The sequence below is a fragment of the Neoarius graeffei genome, chromosome 8 (genome assembly GCF_027579695.1).
Source record: "Neoarius graeffei isolate fNeoGra1 chromosome 8, fNeoGra1.pri, whole genome shotgun sequence".
In the NCBI taxonomy this organism is placed as follows: domain Eukaryota; kingdom Metazoa; phylum Chordata; class Actinopteri; order Siluriformes; family Ariidae; genus Neoarius; species Neoarius graeffei.
The window spans coordinates 41,265,760-41,282,858 of record NC_083576.1 but is presented as its reverse complement, the minus strand read 5'-3'; the positions used below and the strand labels follow the sequence as shown (position 1 = coordinate 41,282,858).

At 40.4% G+C, this 17,099-nt stretch overlaps 1 protein-coding gene across 2 annotated transcripts in view; it reads left to right on the top strand.

The window, feature by feature from the left end:
• hdac3 (histone deacetylase 3) overlaps window positions 1–17,099 on the top strand; it is an 81,740-nt gene that overhangs the window by 31,700 nt on the left and 32,941 nt on the right. For both annotated transcript variants that reach the window (XM_060927636.1, XM_060927637.1), the window contains exon 12: window positions 10,509–10,567. In XM_060927636.1, the coding sequence (XP_060783619.1) occupies window positions 10,509–10,567 (59 nt within the window). The remainder of the gene's footprint in view (window positions 1–10,508; window positions 10,568–17,099) is intronic.

Here is a 17,099-nt window from a genome sequence, read left to right as displayed (position 1 = left end):
GTTATCCTGGAATCCTTTGTGACCTTGCTGATTATTAGACACCTTGCTCTTGGAGTGATCTTTGTTGGTCAACCACTCCTGGGTAGGGTAACAATGGTCTTGAATTTTTTCCATTTGTATACAATCTGTCTGATGGTGGATTGGTGGAGTCCAAACTCTTTAGAGATGGTTTGGTCACCTTTTCCAGCCTGATGAACATCAACAACGCTTTTTCTGAGGTCCTCAGAAATCTCCTTCCACAAACATGTGTTGTGAAGATCAGACTTTGATGGATCCCTGTTCTTTAAATAAGAGAAGAGTGCCCACCCACACCTGATTGTCATCCTATTGATTGAAAATACCGGACTCTAATTTCACCTTCAAATTAACTGCTAATCCTAGAGGTTAACATACTTTTGCTACTCACAGATATGGAATATTGGATCATTTTCCTCAATAAATAAATGACCAAGTATAATATTTTGTCTCCTTTAACTGGGTCCTTTTTATCTACTTTTAGGACTTGTGTGAAAATCTGATGATATTTTAGGTCATATTTATGCAGAAATATAAAAAATTCTAAAGGGTTCACAAACTTTCAAGTACCACTGTAGCTCTATACTCTTAGATTTAGAGAGACACACAAAGTCTTCTGTCTTAGGTCTGCGCAAGGACCGCAGTGCTCATTGAGGAGAAAAGCTTTTACTTTTCAACCAGAGCTTCTGCTTCAACTTTTGGGTCTTTTAGCTTTGTGCTGTGTTCTGATTTTGCAGAACAAATATGGTCTGTGCAGTGTAGAGCTTGTGAGTGGCACAAACAAAGTTCACAGCTACTGAATAACATTAGCCTGCTAGCTGAAAGATAAGAACTTGTTAAAGGATGCTCATTTATATTGTTCTGTTATCTTGGATCAGTTGTCAGCAGTTAATCAAATATTTAACTTATAAATAGTATGTCAGTATACCTATTTTAGCCAGCTTATTAAATGTGTAACGTAAGCCCTGAACTCTGAATGTGTTACTTTTTTGCACCTGTGAAATTAATCTGCAGCAGGACAGTGGTTATGAATCTAACTATGGCTCTATAAATACCAGATAAAAATCACAGGCAATAAGTCACTTGAACACGTGTGCGCGCGCGCACATGCATGTTAAGATGTTCAAAATAATCACAAAGTGAGTATGTGATGTACAACCCCAATTCCAAAAAAGTTGGGATGCTGTGTAAACTGTAAATCAAAACGATGTGAAGATTTGCAAATCACAGAAACCCTATATTTCATTGAAAATAGTACAAAGACAGCATATCTCACGACACAGATTTTGATTTTTGAAAAAAATATGTTCATTTTGAATTTGATGTCAGCAACAGGTTTCAAAAAAGTTGGGCTCGGGGCATGTTTACCACTGTGATGAATCGCCTCTACTTTTAACAATACTCTGTAAATGTTTGGGAACTGAGGAGACCAACTGCTGTAGTTTTGAAAGAGAAATGTTGTCCCATTCTTGCCTGATATACAGTTTCAGTTGCTCAACAGTTCGGGGTCTCCTTTGTTGTATATTGCGCTTCAGAATGCGCCAAATGTTTTAAGTGGGAGACAGGTCTGGACTGCAGGCAGGCCTGTTTAGCACCTAGACTCTTGCTACAGAGCCATGTAGTTTTAAAGGAACAGTCCACCGTATTTCCATAATGAAATATGCTCTTACCTGAATTGAGACGAGCTGCTCCGTACCTATCCGAGCTTTGCGCGACCTCCCAGTCAGTCAGACGCGCTGTCACTCCTGTTAGCAATGTAGCTAGGCTCAACATGGCCAACGGTATTTTTTGGGGCTGTAGTTAGATGTGACCAAACTCTTCTGCGTTTTTCCTGTTTACATAGGTTTATATGACCAGTGATATGAAACAAGTTCAGTTACACAAATTGAAACGTAGCGATTTTCTATGCTATGGAAAGTCCGCACTATAATGACAGGCGTACTAACACCTTCTGCGCGCTTCGGCAGCGCATTGATATCTGAGCTCAGATATCAATGCGCTGCCGAAGCGCGCAGAAGGTGTTAGTACGCCTGTCATTATAGTGCGGACTTTCCATAGCATAGAAAATCGCTACGTTTCAATTTTTTAACTGAACTTGTTTCATATCACTGGTCATCACAGGTGGCTTCTCCAGTGAGGAGAGGGAGGAAGATCCTCCTTAAAAATTCTAAGAATAAAAAGTTGAAATTGTCTTGACCAATTTAATGAATTGCTGTCCTTGAATATTACTATTTTACTGCCAAATACGACATGTACATTATATTCGTTTCTCTGGGTGAAATTACATTAGCACCCCCTATCGCTCGCTATTAGAAATTACTGCACGGAGGATCTTCCTCCCTTCGGCTCCCATTCACTCCGATTCAAACAGTCTCCGGCACTGGCGGCTCGTGGTTAACATAGACTTCAATGAGAGAGAGGAGGAAAATCCTCCTCTAAGAGGGTGGGACTAGCTAAGAGATCTGACAAGTGCTACAAAATATCAACCAATAGGCTGCAGCCCTCGTTGCGCAATGAACCAATAAGTAGAGGCCTTAGCTGCCTGGGGGGAGGGGTTATCTTATCAAACTTAACTTCTAGATCCGGTGACTCGGGCACTTCGGCAGTCAGAGTGAGAACGGCGAGGTGGAAGTGGATTGACTATGTTATAGATATTCTACGAATAAAGTAATGGAAACAGAGGACGTGGTGAATGTTTTGCTTGCAAAACCCTTCCATGGGCTGAGCTACAAACATGGCCGCCAGGTTTGCTTCATTAAATACGGAAGATTTTGAGAGAATTTTGAAAGAGAAAGATGTGTTGAACACCTGAAAGTAATGTGTACAGCAGCTATAAAAAGTGTACACACCCCGTTAAAATGATAGGTTTTTCAACTATTATCAACTCAACCCGTGCGTGTAACTATAGCCGGTCCAGCAGGTGCGGTCGCATTGGGGCCCGTGACCTTCAACCAAGCATTCCTTCCTCCCTCAATTTTACAAAAGCCAGCCGCTACTGCTGGTCATATAAAAACTTATGTAAACAGGAAAAACGCGGAAGAGTTTGGTCGCATCTAACTACAGCCCCAAAAAATACCGTTGGCCATGCTGAGCCTAGCTACATTGCTAACAGGAGTGACAGCGCGTCTGACTGACTGGGAGGTCGCGCAAAGCTCGGATAGGTACGGAGCAGCTCGTCTCAATTCAGGTAAGAGCATATTTCATTACGGAAATACGGTGGACTGTTCCTTTAATATGTGCATAAAGCAGTTTGGCATTGTCTTGCTGAAGGAAGGAAGGCCTTCCCTGAAAAAGATTTTGTCTGGGTGGCAGCATACTGCTCTGAAACATTGTATACATCATTGAGCATTAATAATGCCTTCCCAGATGTACAAGCTACCCATGTCATACGCACTAATGCATCCTCATACCATCACAGATGCTGGCTTTTGAACTGTGCACTGATGAGCTGGATGGTCCCTTTCCTCTTTAGCCTGGAGGATGTGTTGTCCATGAGTTCTAAAAAGAAATTTTACTTTTGATTTGTCAGACCTCGGGACAACTTTCTACTTTGCCTCAGTCTATCGTAAAAGAGCTCAGACTCGAGAAGGTGGCGGTGTTTCTGGATGTTGTTTATATGTGCTTTTAACTTGTATTTGTGGATGCAGTTATGAACAGTTTTCACAGACAAGGGTTTTCTGAAGTGTTCCTCAGCCCATACAGTGATTTCCACAACAGACATGTCTGCTTTTAATGCAGTGTTGCCTGAGGGCCTGAAGAGCACAGGCATCCAGTGTCCCTTTTCAGCCTTGTCTCTTGCATCCAGAGATTTCTCCAGCTTCTCTGAATCTTTTAATATGTACCATAGATATCATCCCCAAATTCTTTGCAGTTTTATACTGAGGAATGTTGTTCTGAAATTGTTGCACTGTTTGCCCACGCAGTCTTGGACAGAGTGATGAACCTCTCGCCATCTTTACTGCAGAGATACTCAGCCTCTCTGGGATGCCCCCCCCCCCCCTTTTTCTTTTAATACCCAGTCATGTTACTGATCTGTTGTCAATTAACCAAATTTTTTTTGTTTTGTTTTTTAAAAAGTATTGCACAACTTTTTCTTGCCCCTGTCCCAACTTTTTTGAAATGTGTTCCTGACATCAAACTCAAAATTAGCATACTTGGGAAAAAAAAGTTTAGAACAACTTTATTAATCATACGTACACTTAAGCACAGTGAAATTCCTCTCTGCATTTAACCCATCCGAAGCAGTGAACACACATGCATTGAGCAGTGTGTACGCAGTGAGCGAGCACATACCCAGAGCAGTCGGCAGCTGTGCTACAGCATGCCCGAGGGGAGCAGTTGGGGGTTGGGTGCCTTGCTCAAAGGCACTTCAGCCAAAGGCTGCCCCACGTTAACCTAACTGCATGTCTTTTGAACTTCGGGGGAGAAACTGGAGCACGCTGAGGAACCCCACACAGGAAGAACATGCAAACTCCACACAAAGTCCCCCATCGGCCGCTGGCCTTGAACCTAGCACCTTCTTGCTGTATGGCAACAGTGCTAACCACTACACCACCGTGCCATCCACCACCATGCTGTTTTACATTATCCCAACTTTTTTTGGACTTGGGGTTGTAGTTGATGATGATAAAATTCCTATTATTAATAGTATCAAGTATCTCAGGGTTTTGTTCACAAGTGAGGGAAGAAGGGAGCAGGAGATTGAGTGGTGGATCTTGGACACTGTACTGGTCTGTCATGGTGAAGAGAGAGGTGAGACAAAAGATGAATTATTAGTTGATCAGTGTTCCTATGGCCACAGGCTGTGGGTTGTGGCCAAAAGATGATTGCATGTGCAAGTGGTGGAGATGGATGTGTGAACTCTGCCTGAGAAACAGGCACTCAGAATAGAGCTACTGCTTGCCAGTTGAGGTGGTTTGGGCATCTAAGATGCTTTTGTTGAACCTGTTGAACCTGTATCTCTGCCTGACCTGCTGCCCCCGCAACCCGGACCATCCCCAGGTTCTGGGGGGGGGGGGGGGGATTCACTCATAACGTCTTTCATGCTCTGCTGATTGTTCCCTGGAATATTCTAACAAAATTCTATCAGTGCTGGTTTGACATGGATCCCTGGCAGTTATCCAACATTCAAGTATCAAGGCAGTACCAGCCAAAAGTTTGGACACCTCTACTCAAGTTTTTCTGTGTTTTGACTATTTTCTACATTGGTAGAAGGAAACTGAAATAATGTGTGTGAAAGATATATACATACGGTGGTGCTTGAAAGTTTGTGAATCCCTTAGAATTTTCTACATTTCTGCATAAATATGACCTAAAACATCAGATTTTCACACAAGTCCTAAAAGTAGATAAAGAGAACCTGGTTAAACAAAAAAGACAAAAATATTATACTTGGTCATTTATTTATTGAGGAAAATGATTCAATATGACATCTGTGAGTGGCAAAAGTATGTGAACCTCTAGGACAAGAGTAGCCACAGTTTATCTTGACAGCTTTGCACACTATTGACATTAACTTAACCAGCTTGATGAGGTTGTTACCTGGATTGCGTTTCAGTAATCAGGTGTGCCTTGTCAAGTTAATTAGTGGAATTTCTTGCCACCTTAATGTGTTTTGGAACAGTCAATAGTTAAAAAAAAAAAAAACAGCAAATGGCCCAATTCAACAATTATAGTAACCCATATTATCTCAATCACCACTAAACTAAGGTGGTGTTTACATTAGACCGTATCAGCGGATCATCAGATTAACGTTTTTAAAACGATTCGCGTACACACAGCAACGCCAATACACGATTCGCGTGCACACAGCAACGCCAATACACGGATACGCTAATCACATGACTAATTAGACGGCACGTCACATGATCCCAGTGCATATCGGGCATGCGCAAGTCACTCACCACTTGCAAGTGGAAGGATGGCAAGCGAACACCTTCTCCAGCAGATAAACACACCTGGCTGTGATGTTCATGTTCTCACTGAGTTTAAGCGCCTGAATGAGGTTGAAATGTGTAAATAAACCTCAGTGCGGCTCAGCGCTTCCTCCTGCGCTCCAAATCACTCCGCCCTGAACAGCGAGTGCCCTCTGGAGGGTGCGCACTCCGGCCCTGCGCAGCTCACAGAGCGCACAAGTGAAGCGCACGAGCAGTGATTCGGGACTGAGCCGCTGTGTGTGTGATCCCAACGTCAGCGAATCAGAAAGGTGGATGTCACAGTGACGTTGTCCAATGACGGCGTCAGCTAGAGCTCAGCACTGCGTTTCCTCGTATCCTCAATGTTTACACAGCACCGGATCAGACACGAACTGGGTTGAATACGTGGGCCCTGGCGGATTCCCGTTTCCCGGCGTTTTAATGTGAACGGACACTGCATCCGTGACGAAAACAAGACAGATACGGTCTAATGTAAACACCACCTAAGTAAAGAGAAACAACAGTCCATTACTTTTAAGATATGAAGTGTCTTAATTTAAATTGAATTAGGTGTTCAAATCTTTGACTAGTATTGTATGTACTATGCTTTCTATTTTATCCCTCCTAACCAGTGTCATGAGGAACTGATTCACATTGGGTCTGACTGGGCAGGTGTTAAGAGATGATCAATGTGCTTATGCCACTGGAAGGGCATAACCCTCCAGAACTTGAAGTTTTTTGGTGATACCAAGGTAACAGCAGCACAGACTTTGTGTGATGTGCTACAGACCAGGGCCTCCTGAGGAGTTTCTGGATATGATTGTGATTGATGCAATGTCTGAACAGACAGTGCCACAGCATTGTCTGAATGGATTGGACAAACTGAGAAATTTCCAAACTGAGAAATTTTGTGAGAATAGCCTTGTGCCTGCAGGGAGCTGGGTCTTGCACTTCTTTGCTGCCATGAGGGCACTTGTCTTTTGTGGTATTTGGGGTTCAGTTGCAGGCTGATGACCCACTTTGGAAATTCAGTTGGTGAATGTGTTCTGCCACCCTTTCAGGTGATGTGGTGAATGCTAGCCATACAATTAATTTAGCTACACGCCATTCAATTTATTGGACGGCTTTGGTACTAGCAAGCTCTTTGCAGGGTTCACTATGAGAATTGGATACTCATGTTCGAGTTTGACTATTTGAAAGAATAGACTCCATGGCTCAAAATCATGCCTCACACCACCCCTACTGGTTTGATGTAGTCGCTGCCCACTGAGCAAGGTTTTTGGCTATATTACGTCTTGCTGGGTGTCCTCATGCATTATGAATATGCTCCATAGGTCTGTGTAATCAGGGGAGGTGATGCTTGGGCCCTGGCTCACAGGATAAATGGTAGACCTGCTAGGTACCTGACCCTGTTCAGAGCTCACATGAGCTTATCAATTCAGGCTCCTGGGGAATTTAACTAATTGCATGACTGATGATCCAGAAGTATGGCTTGTGGGTCATACAGAGCTGAAGTTATGTATAGTGCAAACCAGCTAGCTTGGTTCCTAACCACCAGGAGCATGTGGTACAGTGTGTAAGAAACACTCAAATATGCTCATAGAGTTGAGCTTGCTGGCTTCAGCTAAAGGGATGTCAGCTGAAGAATGATGCATTTTTAGAAGGAAGGGAAAATGGCTTGGTGGCAAGACAGGGAATTGATGTAGAAAACCTGGCTTCAACCAAGCAAGCATTGACGGCACCAACTTGTCAGCAAGCATGCTTCACTTTTGCCCAGAAGTCAGGATTCCATAGCACAGAACCAAAGCATTGAGGGAGACTTGACCTGAGATATGGGTAAATGGATAGAAAAGCAACGTCTATTCAAAAAGGGTGCAAGTGGAGTCCAGCTAACTTTCTCAGCCCATGTTTACATTAGACCGTATCAGCGGATCATCAGATTAACGTTTTTAAAACGATTAGTGTGCACACAGCAACACCAATACACGATTTGCGTGCACACAGCAACACCAATACACGGATACGCTCGGCTCCGCAGGCATCCTGCTCTCCAAATCACTCCGCCCTGAACAGCGAGTGCCCTCTGGAGGGTGCGCACTCCGGCCTTGTGCAGCTCACAGAGCGCACGAGTGTAGTGCACAAGCTGTGATTCGGGACTGAGCCGCTGTGTGTGTGATCCCAGCGTATATCACTTACCACTTGCAAGTGGAAGGATGGCAAGCCTAAAGACAATCATAACTACACAATGGGCAGTATTTGCAGTATTTTCATACTTTTATACTCTTTAATGAAAGGTGATACAAGGCGGAAGTCCGCGCCGTTTTTCAGCAGTCGCGTCACATGACCAACGCCAGCGAATCAGGAAGGTGGATGTCACAGTGACGTTGTCCAATGATGACGCCAGCTAGAGCTCAGCACAGCGTATCCGCGTATTCTCAATGTTTACACAGCACCGGAGCTGACACGATCTGGATTGAATACGTGGACCCTGGCGGATTCCCGTTTCCCGGCGTTTCCAGGCGGTTTAATGTAAACGGACAGTGCATCCGTGAAGAAAACGAGACAGATACGGTCTAATTTAAACTTGGCCTCAGAGTGTAGTATTATCAGGGAGAAAAACTCAAGCATGTTAATGGCATGCATTTATAGTTCTGCATATCAGACAGAAGGTCAAGTGGAAAAACTGAGTGGTAAATGCTGAAATGAGCACTTAATTGATGGAACAGTTTGTCAGAAAGCATGGGAGCGTAGATAACATAGCCAGGATGCTAACATGGGACCCCAACTCATGTTAGTTGCCACAGAGCTCTGAAAGGCTCAAAGTAAGATATGCACTGCAACCCAAAACTGATGACAGTAGATGATAATGAGTCTGTTATTGTTTGAAGGAAGAGTTATGTGGTTCCTCCCATGGTCTCAGTCTATACATGATGTCTGATGTGTATGAGGCAAGAAGAAAAAGGGCAACTGATGACAAGGTGTTGGCTTTTTTTTAATGTTTTTTAATTTTATTATTTTTTTAATATTAAAAATTATAGAGTTCTGTATGAGTTTGTTGAAGGATTTGGCATGCAGGCACACAATGTATCCAGATGAATTTCACTGCCCCTGGCAATTAGGAGGGGTAAAACAGAACCCATATTATAAATGATGTCATGTAGCCCAGGAGTAATAGGGTTATACCCGGAACAAATTAGTAACAAGCTGAAAATTTCAGAATATGTTCAGAATACCTTTAGGAATAACATACTAAAAGTCCCCGGAAATCCCCCTTGTGCTCTCTGAGAAATTCAAGATGGCGTCCAAAATGGCCACCAAATGGAGATCTGCCCATATCTCAGGCCCAAAACAAAATATTAACGCAATTAAAAGGTCAGAATATATGTTTTGTAGGGTAGGAGAGTAAATTCCAACATGTGTGTATTAATTACATTGTGTATTAACATTATATAATAACAATGTACACATTATTATAACAGTATATTTGTGTATAGTGTGGATCCATTGGTTACTCGTTCACTCCGTATCATCCTATTCTGTTCACAAAACAACAAACACAATCACTAGGGGTTGGAGCACTTATTTTCATTAATGTTAATTAAAGTAAATTGGTGGTGTAAAATGAAAAATGGCATGTTAAAAGGTCATGCTGAGTTCAGTCATTTTAAAAGGTCATTTTAAAAGGTCAAAGTTTAGTCATTTTTTGTCCGAACACACCGGCATTGCTAGTAGTAAAGACTGGCGCTAGAAACTCAAAGATTAATTTTTTTCCACCCTTAAACAAGCTTGAATAAATTCCCTACTTCATTGATGGTACAACAAAGGTCCAAGCATTACAACTGAGGCACTGAGAAGTGTTTAAGTCTACTCATTGTTTATAAGCAAGAGCTTTTATTGAGGCAGACCTTTTTGTCATGAAAGTCGCCGGAATGTTGACGTGTACTGAAACAGCTTGCCATTGTAGTTTTAGAAGATAGAGTTCTCAAATTTAATTTCCCTTTAATATTTTATCAAAGCTTAAAGATGCATTAAATATTAAGGAAATTGATGTCTAATTGTTGTCTTGCATTATGTTTATGTATGTAGGTAGCCTACTAAGCTAATCTGTCAATCATGTCAACCATCAAATTCCATGTAATTTCCACATTAATGGCCTTGTAATCTTGGTTAATTTTAACAGTGTGACAATGGTGAATTTGCATTGCTTGTATGAGAGAACATATAATTTAACATTTTAATTGCATTTATATTATGTTTTATCCCTGAGATATTGAAAAATCTCCAATCGGCGGCCATTTTGGATGCCATCTTGAATTTCTCAGAGAGCACAAGGTGGATTCCCGGGGACTTTTAGTATGTTATTCCTAAGGGTATTCTGAACATATTCTGAAAAATTCAGCTTGTTAATAATTTGTTCCGGGTTGGACTCAATTTTGAGCTAATGCTCTTGGGCTAATGTGTATGCGTGCGTACACGTGCATGTATGATGATTTTTTTTTTTTTTGAAGTTATCATACATGCATGCACATGCGTACATATATTTAATACAAACTTGTTCTCTCTCTTGTTTGGCTTAAGGACATATGAAACTTCTTTGCTAGTTGAAGAGTCCATTAGTGATGAGCTGCCTTATAGTGGTAAGTATATTTGAGGTAACATTTTACCTTTATTATACTAAACTGTTTGTCATGTTTTTGTGTAATATGAAGGCTGCGTTTTCCATAACTGCAACATCCCTCCCAAAGGATTTTAGAAGATGGATGGATGGATGGATGGATGGATGGATGGATGGATGGATGGATGGATGGATGGATGGATATGTAAGATGTGTGTGTGTGTGTGTGTGTATGTATGTATGTGTGTGTGTGTGTGTGTGTGTGTGTGTGTGTGTGTATATATATATATTATTACACACACACACACACACACACACACACACACACACACACACACAGTGCTCAGCGTAAATGAGTACACCCCCTTTGAAAAGTAACATTTTAAACAATATCTCAATGAACACAATTTCCAAAATGTTGACAAGACAAAGTTTAATATAACATCTGTTTAACTTATAACGTGAAAGTAAGGTCAATAATATAACTTGGATTACACATTTTTCAGTTTTACTCAAGTTAGGGTGGTGCAAAAATGTGTACACCCCACAACAAAAACTACTACATCTAGTACTTTGTATGGCCTCCATGATTTTTAATGATGGCACCAAGTCTTCTAGGCATGGAATGAACAAGTTGGTGACATTTTGCAACTTCAGTCTTTTTCCATTCTTCAACAATGACCTCTTTTAGTGACTGGATGCTGGATGGAGAGTGATGCTCAACTTGTCTCTTCAGAATTCTCCAAAAGTGTTCTATTGGGTTCAGATCAGGAGATATACTTGGCCACTGAATCGCTTTCACCCTGTTCTTCAGAAATCCAACAGTGGCCTTAGATGTGTGTTTAGGATCATTGTCATGTTAGAAAAGTGCACGACGACCAAGGGCACGGAGTGATGGTAGCACCTTCTCTTTCAGTATATAGCAATACGTCTGTGAATTCATGATTCCATCAATGAAATGCAGCTCCCCGACGCCAGCAGCACTCATGCAGCTCCACATAAGGACGCTGCCACCACCATGTTTCACTGTAGGCACCATGCATTTTTCTTTGTATTCCTCACCTTTGCGATGCCATACAGTTTTGAAGCCATCAGTTCCAAAAACATTTATCTTGGTCTCATCACTCCAGAGTATAGAGTCCCAGTAGTCTTCATCTTTGTCAGCATGGGCCCTGGCAAACTCTAGGCGGGCTTTTTTGTGCCTGGCCTTTAGGAGAGGCTTCTTTCATGGACAGCATCCATGCTTGCCATTCCTCTGCAGTGTACGCCGTATTGTGTCACGGGAAATAGTCACCCCAGTTTGGCTTTCTACTTCTTGAGATAACTGCAATGAACTTGCATGCCGATTTTCTTCAACCCTTCTCATCAGAAGACGCTCTTGTCGAGGTGTTAACTTCCATGGACGACCTGGACGTCTATGTGAGATGGTTGCAGTTCCATCTTTCTCAAATTTTTGTACCACTTTTGCTACAGTATTCTGACTGATAAGTAAAGCTTTGCTGATCATCTTGTAGCCTTCACCTTTGTGGTGTAAAGAAATTATTTTCTTTGAGGAATTCTGAAGACAAGTTGAGCATCACACTCCATCCAGTCACTAAAAGAGGTCATTGTTGAAGAATGGAAAAAGATTGATGTTGCAAAATGTCGCCAACTTGTTCATTCCATGCCTAGAAGACTTGGTGCCATCATTAAAAATCATGGAGGCCATATAAAGTACTAGATGTAGTAGTTTTTGTTGTGGGGTGTAAAACTGAAAAAATCTGTAATCTAAGTTATATTATTAACCTTACTTTCCCGTTATAAGTTAAACAGATGTTATATTAAACTTTATCTTGTCAACATTTTGGAAATTGTTTGTGTTCATTGAGATATTGTTTAAAATGTTATTTTCAAAGGGGGTGTACTCATTTACGCTGAGCACTGTGTGTGTGTGTGTGTGTGTGTGTGTGTGTGTGTGTGTTTTATTTATTTATATATATATATATATATATATATATATATATATATATATATATATATATAAAAGATGTACTATCTATATATAGATTTGACTTATATCTATAGATAGATAGACATGTCAAATCTATATATAGATGGTACATCTTATGTATATGTGTGTATATACACACGTGTGTGTGTGTGTATTGCAGATGTAACTTCCACCTTCCAAATTTGTTCAGCATTTGAAATTAACTTTTTGTAAAATTGGACAAAAGAGTCTAAATTTTGATCTTTAAATTTACACTGCTTGACAGGAACAGATATTACTGTTCCCTTTTTAATTTCAGTCTCCTTTTCCCTCACTATATCAAAGACACCGTGAAATTTAATTGTATCGGTTTTTATTTAAATATTTTGAGAGAGCTGACAGTTATAGTTGTCCCCATGATTGTAAAACTGTGCTCGTAGAGCTTTTCGACTAGACAGTGTAGTACAATGAGTAATGCCAATGTAAGCTACAGTCCCATCTGAAAGCACTTGAAAGGCAATGCAAATTATTTATATTTGCTGTACACTTGGGTTTGTGATCAAAAGACGAATGGGATCAGAATTTCAACTCCCCCACCCCCAATATTTACAGCTAGATATGTAAATAAATTCAAGCATGGTGTGTTTGGTAGCAGACCACCCATTTTTTTAATGTGATAGGAAGAGAGAGTCTTGAATAATGCTTAACATTTTGTTTTCATTTCCCTTGCTTACAATAATTGCATCAAGCCAGTTACTTACGGACATCACCAAACTGTTGCATTCTTCTGTGTGTTGTTTTTGGTTTTTTTAAAATGCTTTTTCCAGGCTTCTTTCAGTTGTTGGCAAGTCTAAAAACTTCCATTCCCTACACATTTTTTTTTTCTTCACACTTTGGCCTTTCTATCACTTTGGTAGAGGTTAATCTTGGTGTCAGCAGTCCATGAAACTTTCGTGGCTCATCTCTGTATTTCTTGGCAAATTCCAATCTGGCCTTCCAATTCTTATTATTGAGGAGTGGTTTGCATCTTGTGGTATGGCCAGGGCTCGACATTAACAGTAGTCTGACCGTCTGGTACAACTAAATGCTTGGTCCGGACAAGTCAAATCTACATCTGCTTGTCTGATGGGAACAGTTGAATTATTCCCAACTCTCCCAGAAGTTCCAGGAGTCTCCTGCATATTGATAGCAGCTCCCTGACACCCGCAAATTAGATACAATATACCGGAATCTAGAGAGAGCATGCTGATTGCTTTGTCTTGCCAAGTAGACCAAGCAGTTTTCTGTGTGAGCAGGCTTTGTCTGTCTTCTCTCCAGGACTGAGAGTCCATCAGTTCAGTGTATCCGAGTGCCCCCAAAAAACGAAACGCAACCCACTTCACCTCAAACTTCATGAAAGTGTACCCTTGCCTAATAGGGGTTTAAAAAAAAATGGTGTGGCGCGCTGTACTGTTTGTAACAGTGACCAGCATTGCCCATGGCAGGGTAAACAATTGTGAAAGACTTGAGGTGAGTTTTTAACAGGTGTCATGTGTTCATGTGCATATTATTTATACTAGCTGGCTAGCTGCCCAGGCTAGAGTTGTGGTCAGAAGTTTACATACAGTAACATGAATGTCATCTTGGATATGAATGTCATGACAATATTTGGGCTTTCATTAATTTCTTTGAACTGTTCTTTTTCTGTGGCAGAATGTACAGCATACCTTTTTCTTTTTATTTATTTATTTATTTATTTATTTTTAAAGGCACTATAATTTGGTGCACAAGTTTTAATTTTCTTTCGGTTTTCTGAAATTAACATAGGGTCAAAATTATATATACAGGGTCAAAAATATACATACAGCACACCTAATATTTGGGTAAAATGTCTTTTCACAAGATTCACCTTGACCAAACATTTTTATTTACCATGAAAAAAGTTCTGGCAGAATTCTGGTTGGATATTTCCTGACTCTTCATGGTAGAATTGGTCAAGTTCAAGTTTTTTTTCCCCTTTTTTTCTTGGAATGGACTCGACTTATAAGCATGGTCCATATATTTTCAGTTGGGTTGAAGTCGAGACTTGTTTTAAGCTTAATGTTAGCCTGCTTTATTCTCCACAACCAGCTCTGAGGTGTGTTTGGGTTCATTGTCATGTTGTAAGTCCCAAGTCGTGTTCAAGTTTCTGATGGTTTATGCTGAAGAATTCTGAGGTAGTCCTCCCTTATTATGCCATCTACTTTTGTGCCATAAACCAGTTCCACTGGCAGCAAAACAGCCCCAGAGCATGATGATCCTACCACCACCAGTTGGTACAGTGTTCCTCTGTACATGGTGCTCATTGTAGCCAAAGGATTCAGTCTTTGTTTCATCTGACTATACAGCTATCCTCCAGAAGGCTTTTTTGCTTTGTCGGTGTGGTCAGCTTCAAATTTTAAGCTTGAAGGTGTCAGTTTTGGAGTAGGGGGTTATTTCTTGGATAGCAGCCTCTTAGTCCATGGTAATTGTAAAACTCACTGAACTGTAGACTGTGATCCATCAGTTTCCAGTTCCTGGCAAGGCTGTGCCATGGTGGTTCCCAGATTTGGATGGTCAGGAACAACCAATTTCCTTTCAGCTGAGGGTGACCGTTTTGGGTTTTCTTGAAGCAAAGTGGCTTGGCCAAGTGACTACACCTCACAATAACTTGCATACAATTGTTTGAACTGATCTTGGAATTTGCAGTTGTTTAGAAATGGCTCCAAGAGACTTTCTGGAGTTGTGTACATCTGCGATCCTCTTTCTCAGATCTGCACTGAGCTCCTTGGACTTTCCCATTGTATTGTGTGTTGGTCAATCCAATGAGTGCTGTAAACAAGCCCTTTTTATGAAGGCACAGAGAAGCTACTAGCTGTAGTCAATCATGATCACTAACAGGAAGTTAAGAGACCTCGGCCTTGGCAAGATCAGACATTATGGAGGTTTCAGCTCCTCTGAATTAATCATCTAAGTGAGCGTATGTAAATTTTTGACCCTGTATGTATAATTTTGACCCTGTGTTGATTTCAGAAAACCCAAAGAAAATTAAAACTTGTGCACCAAATTCTAGTGCCTTTTTTTTTTCCAAAAATTAAAGATGTTTGCTGTACAGTCATTCTGCCACAGAAAAAGAACAGTTCAGAGAAATTACTGAAAGCCCAAATATTGCCATGACATTTATATCCAAGATGACCATGGTCACTGTATGTAAACTTCTGACCACAACTGTACATAAGGCCAAACTCCTTGAAGACTTGCTTCAAGTTGCACTTGAATATTAAAAAATGAGTTAAATAATAGTAATAAGCAGTTTGGATAAATAGTATAATTAGTCTGTGTATTTTGTCACATTTTCTACATATAGGCTGATCTAATTTGCTTTTCAGACTCGAGAAAATTACTCAACAAAGTATTACATATAGCCACACCAGACAATATAGTAAAGAATACCCTGTTTTTATATCTTTTAGGGACCACATCTTTTAAGGATTGTTGAAATCACATTTTCATTGCAATTACTCAAAAGTTACATCAATAAAATTCCAACAAAACTAGTTCAGTCACCTCGGTGATCTGGCTGTGTTATTGTTTATGAAATTCTGGGGAAGCAGAGTACAGCAGTTTTGTGTGTGTGTGTGTGTGGGGGGGGGGGGTTTGTAGGGTTTGTTTGTGTTTGTTTGTTTTTAAATACCCACGTCACAATATCTAATTATAGACTATTATTGGACAACTGGCGATCAAATATCTCAATAAAATAAATATCTGTGGTGAATCTTCATTTCATTAGGACTATCACTGTATTTTTCTTTTGTGTGATGCCCATTAACAAATTATCGGAAAATATTTTGTGAGAATTTTATGACTGTGCCAAACTTGCTTACGGTTTTTCATTCACAGCGTGAGTGTCATGTTTATCATATCCAGCTTGTTTTCTTTTGCTTTCATTTCTTTAAATTAATTTTGACTTCACATTTTACTTTTACTGGATTAATCAAGATTTAATTTGATTTTCTCCAGAAGCTTTGAATTTGGTTGAGTCTTACTTGTAAAACTGCAGATCAGGTAATGGGTTATAACAGCACCTGCACCATAATGGGGCATTGGTTAGTTTTTGTTTGTTAGTATGAGTTTTATTGAAAAATTATAAATCATTAAAACAATGATTATCATAACTATACCTACTTTTTGATAAACTTTGATCACTTTCATTGAAGTAGTAAATGCATGGTGGTAATAAGGTTATGGGCAGGGCAAGTGAAAAATCTTGCTGCTTGTCCGACTGGATAAGTGGATTAAGAAGTTAATGTTGAGCCCTGATGACCCTCTATATTTCTGCCTTCAAAATCTTTTTCGAACTGTTCTACGTTAATCACCCCCTGGAAATTTCACGAAACTGTTATTTTTGGATGTCATCAACTACTGCTGTTGTGCTTGGCTGACCTGTTTGACGTCTGGTTGTTAGTACACCAGTGGTTTCTTTCTTTTTCAGGACACTTCAAAGTGTTGTACTGGTTAGGGCCAATGCTTGTGCAGTGGTTCTGATTTGATTTTTTCCTTCTTGTCCCAGTTTCAGAATAACTTGCTT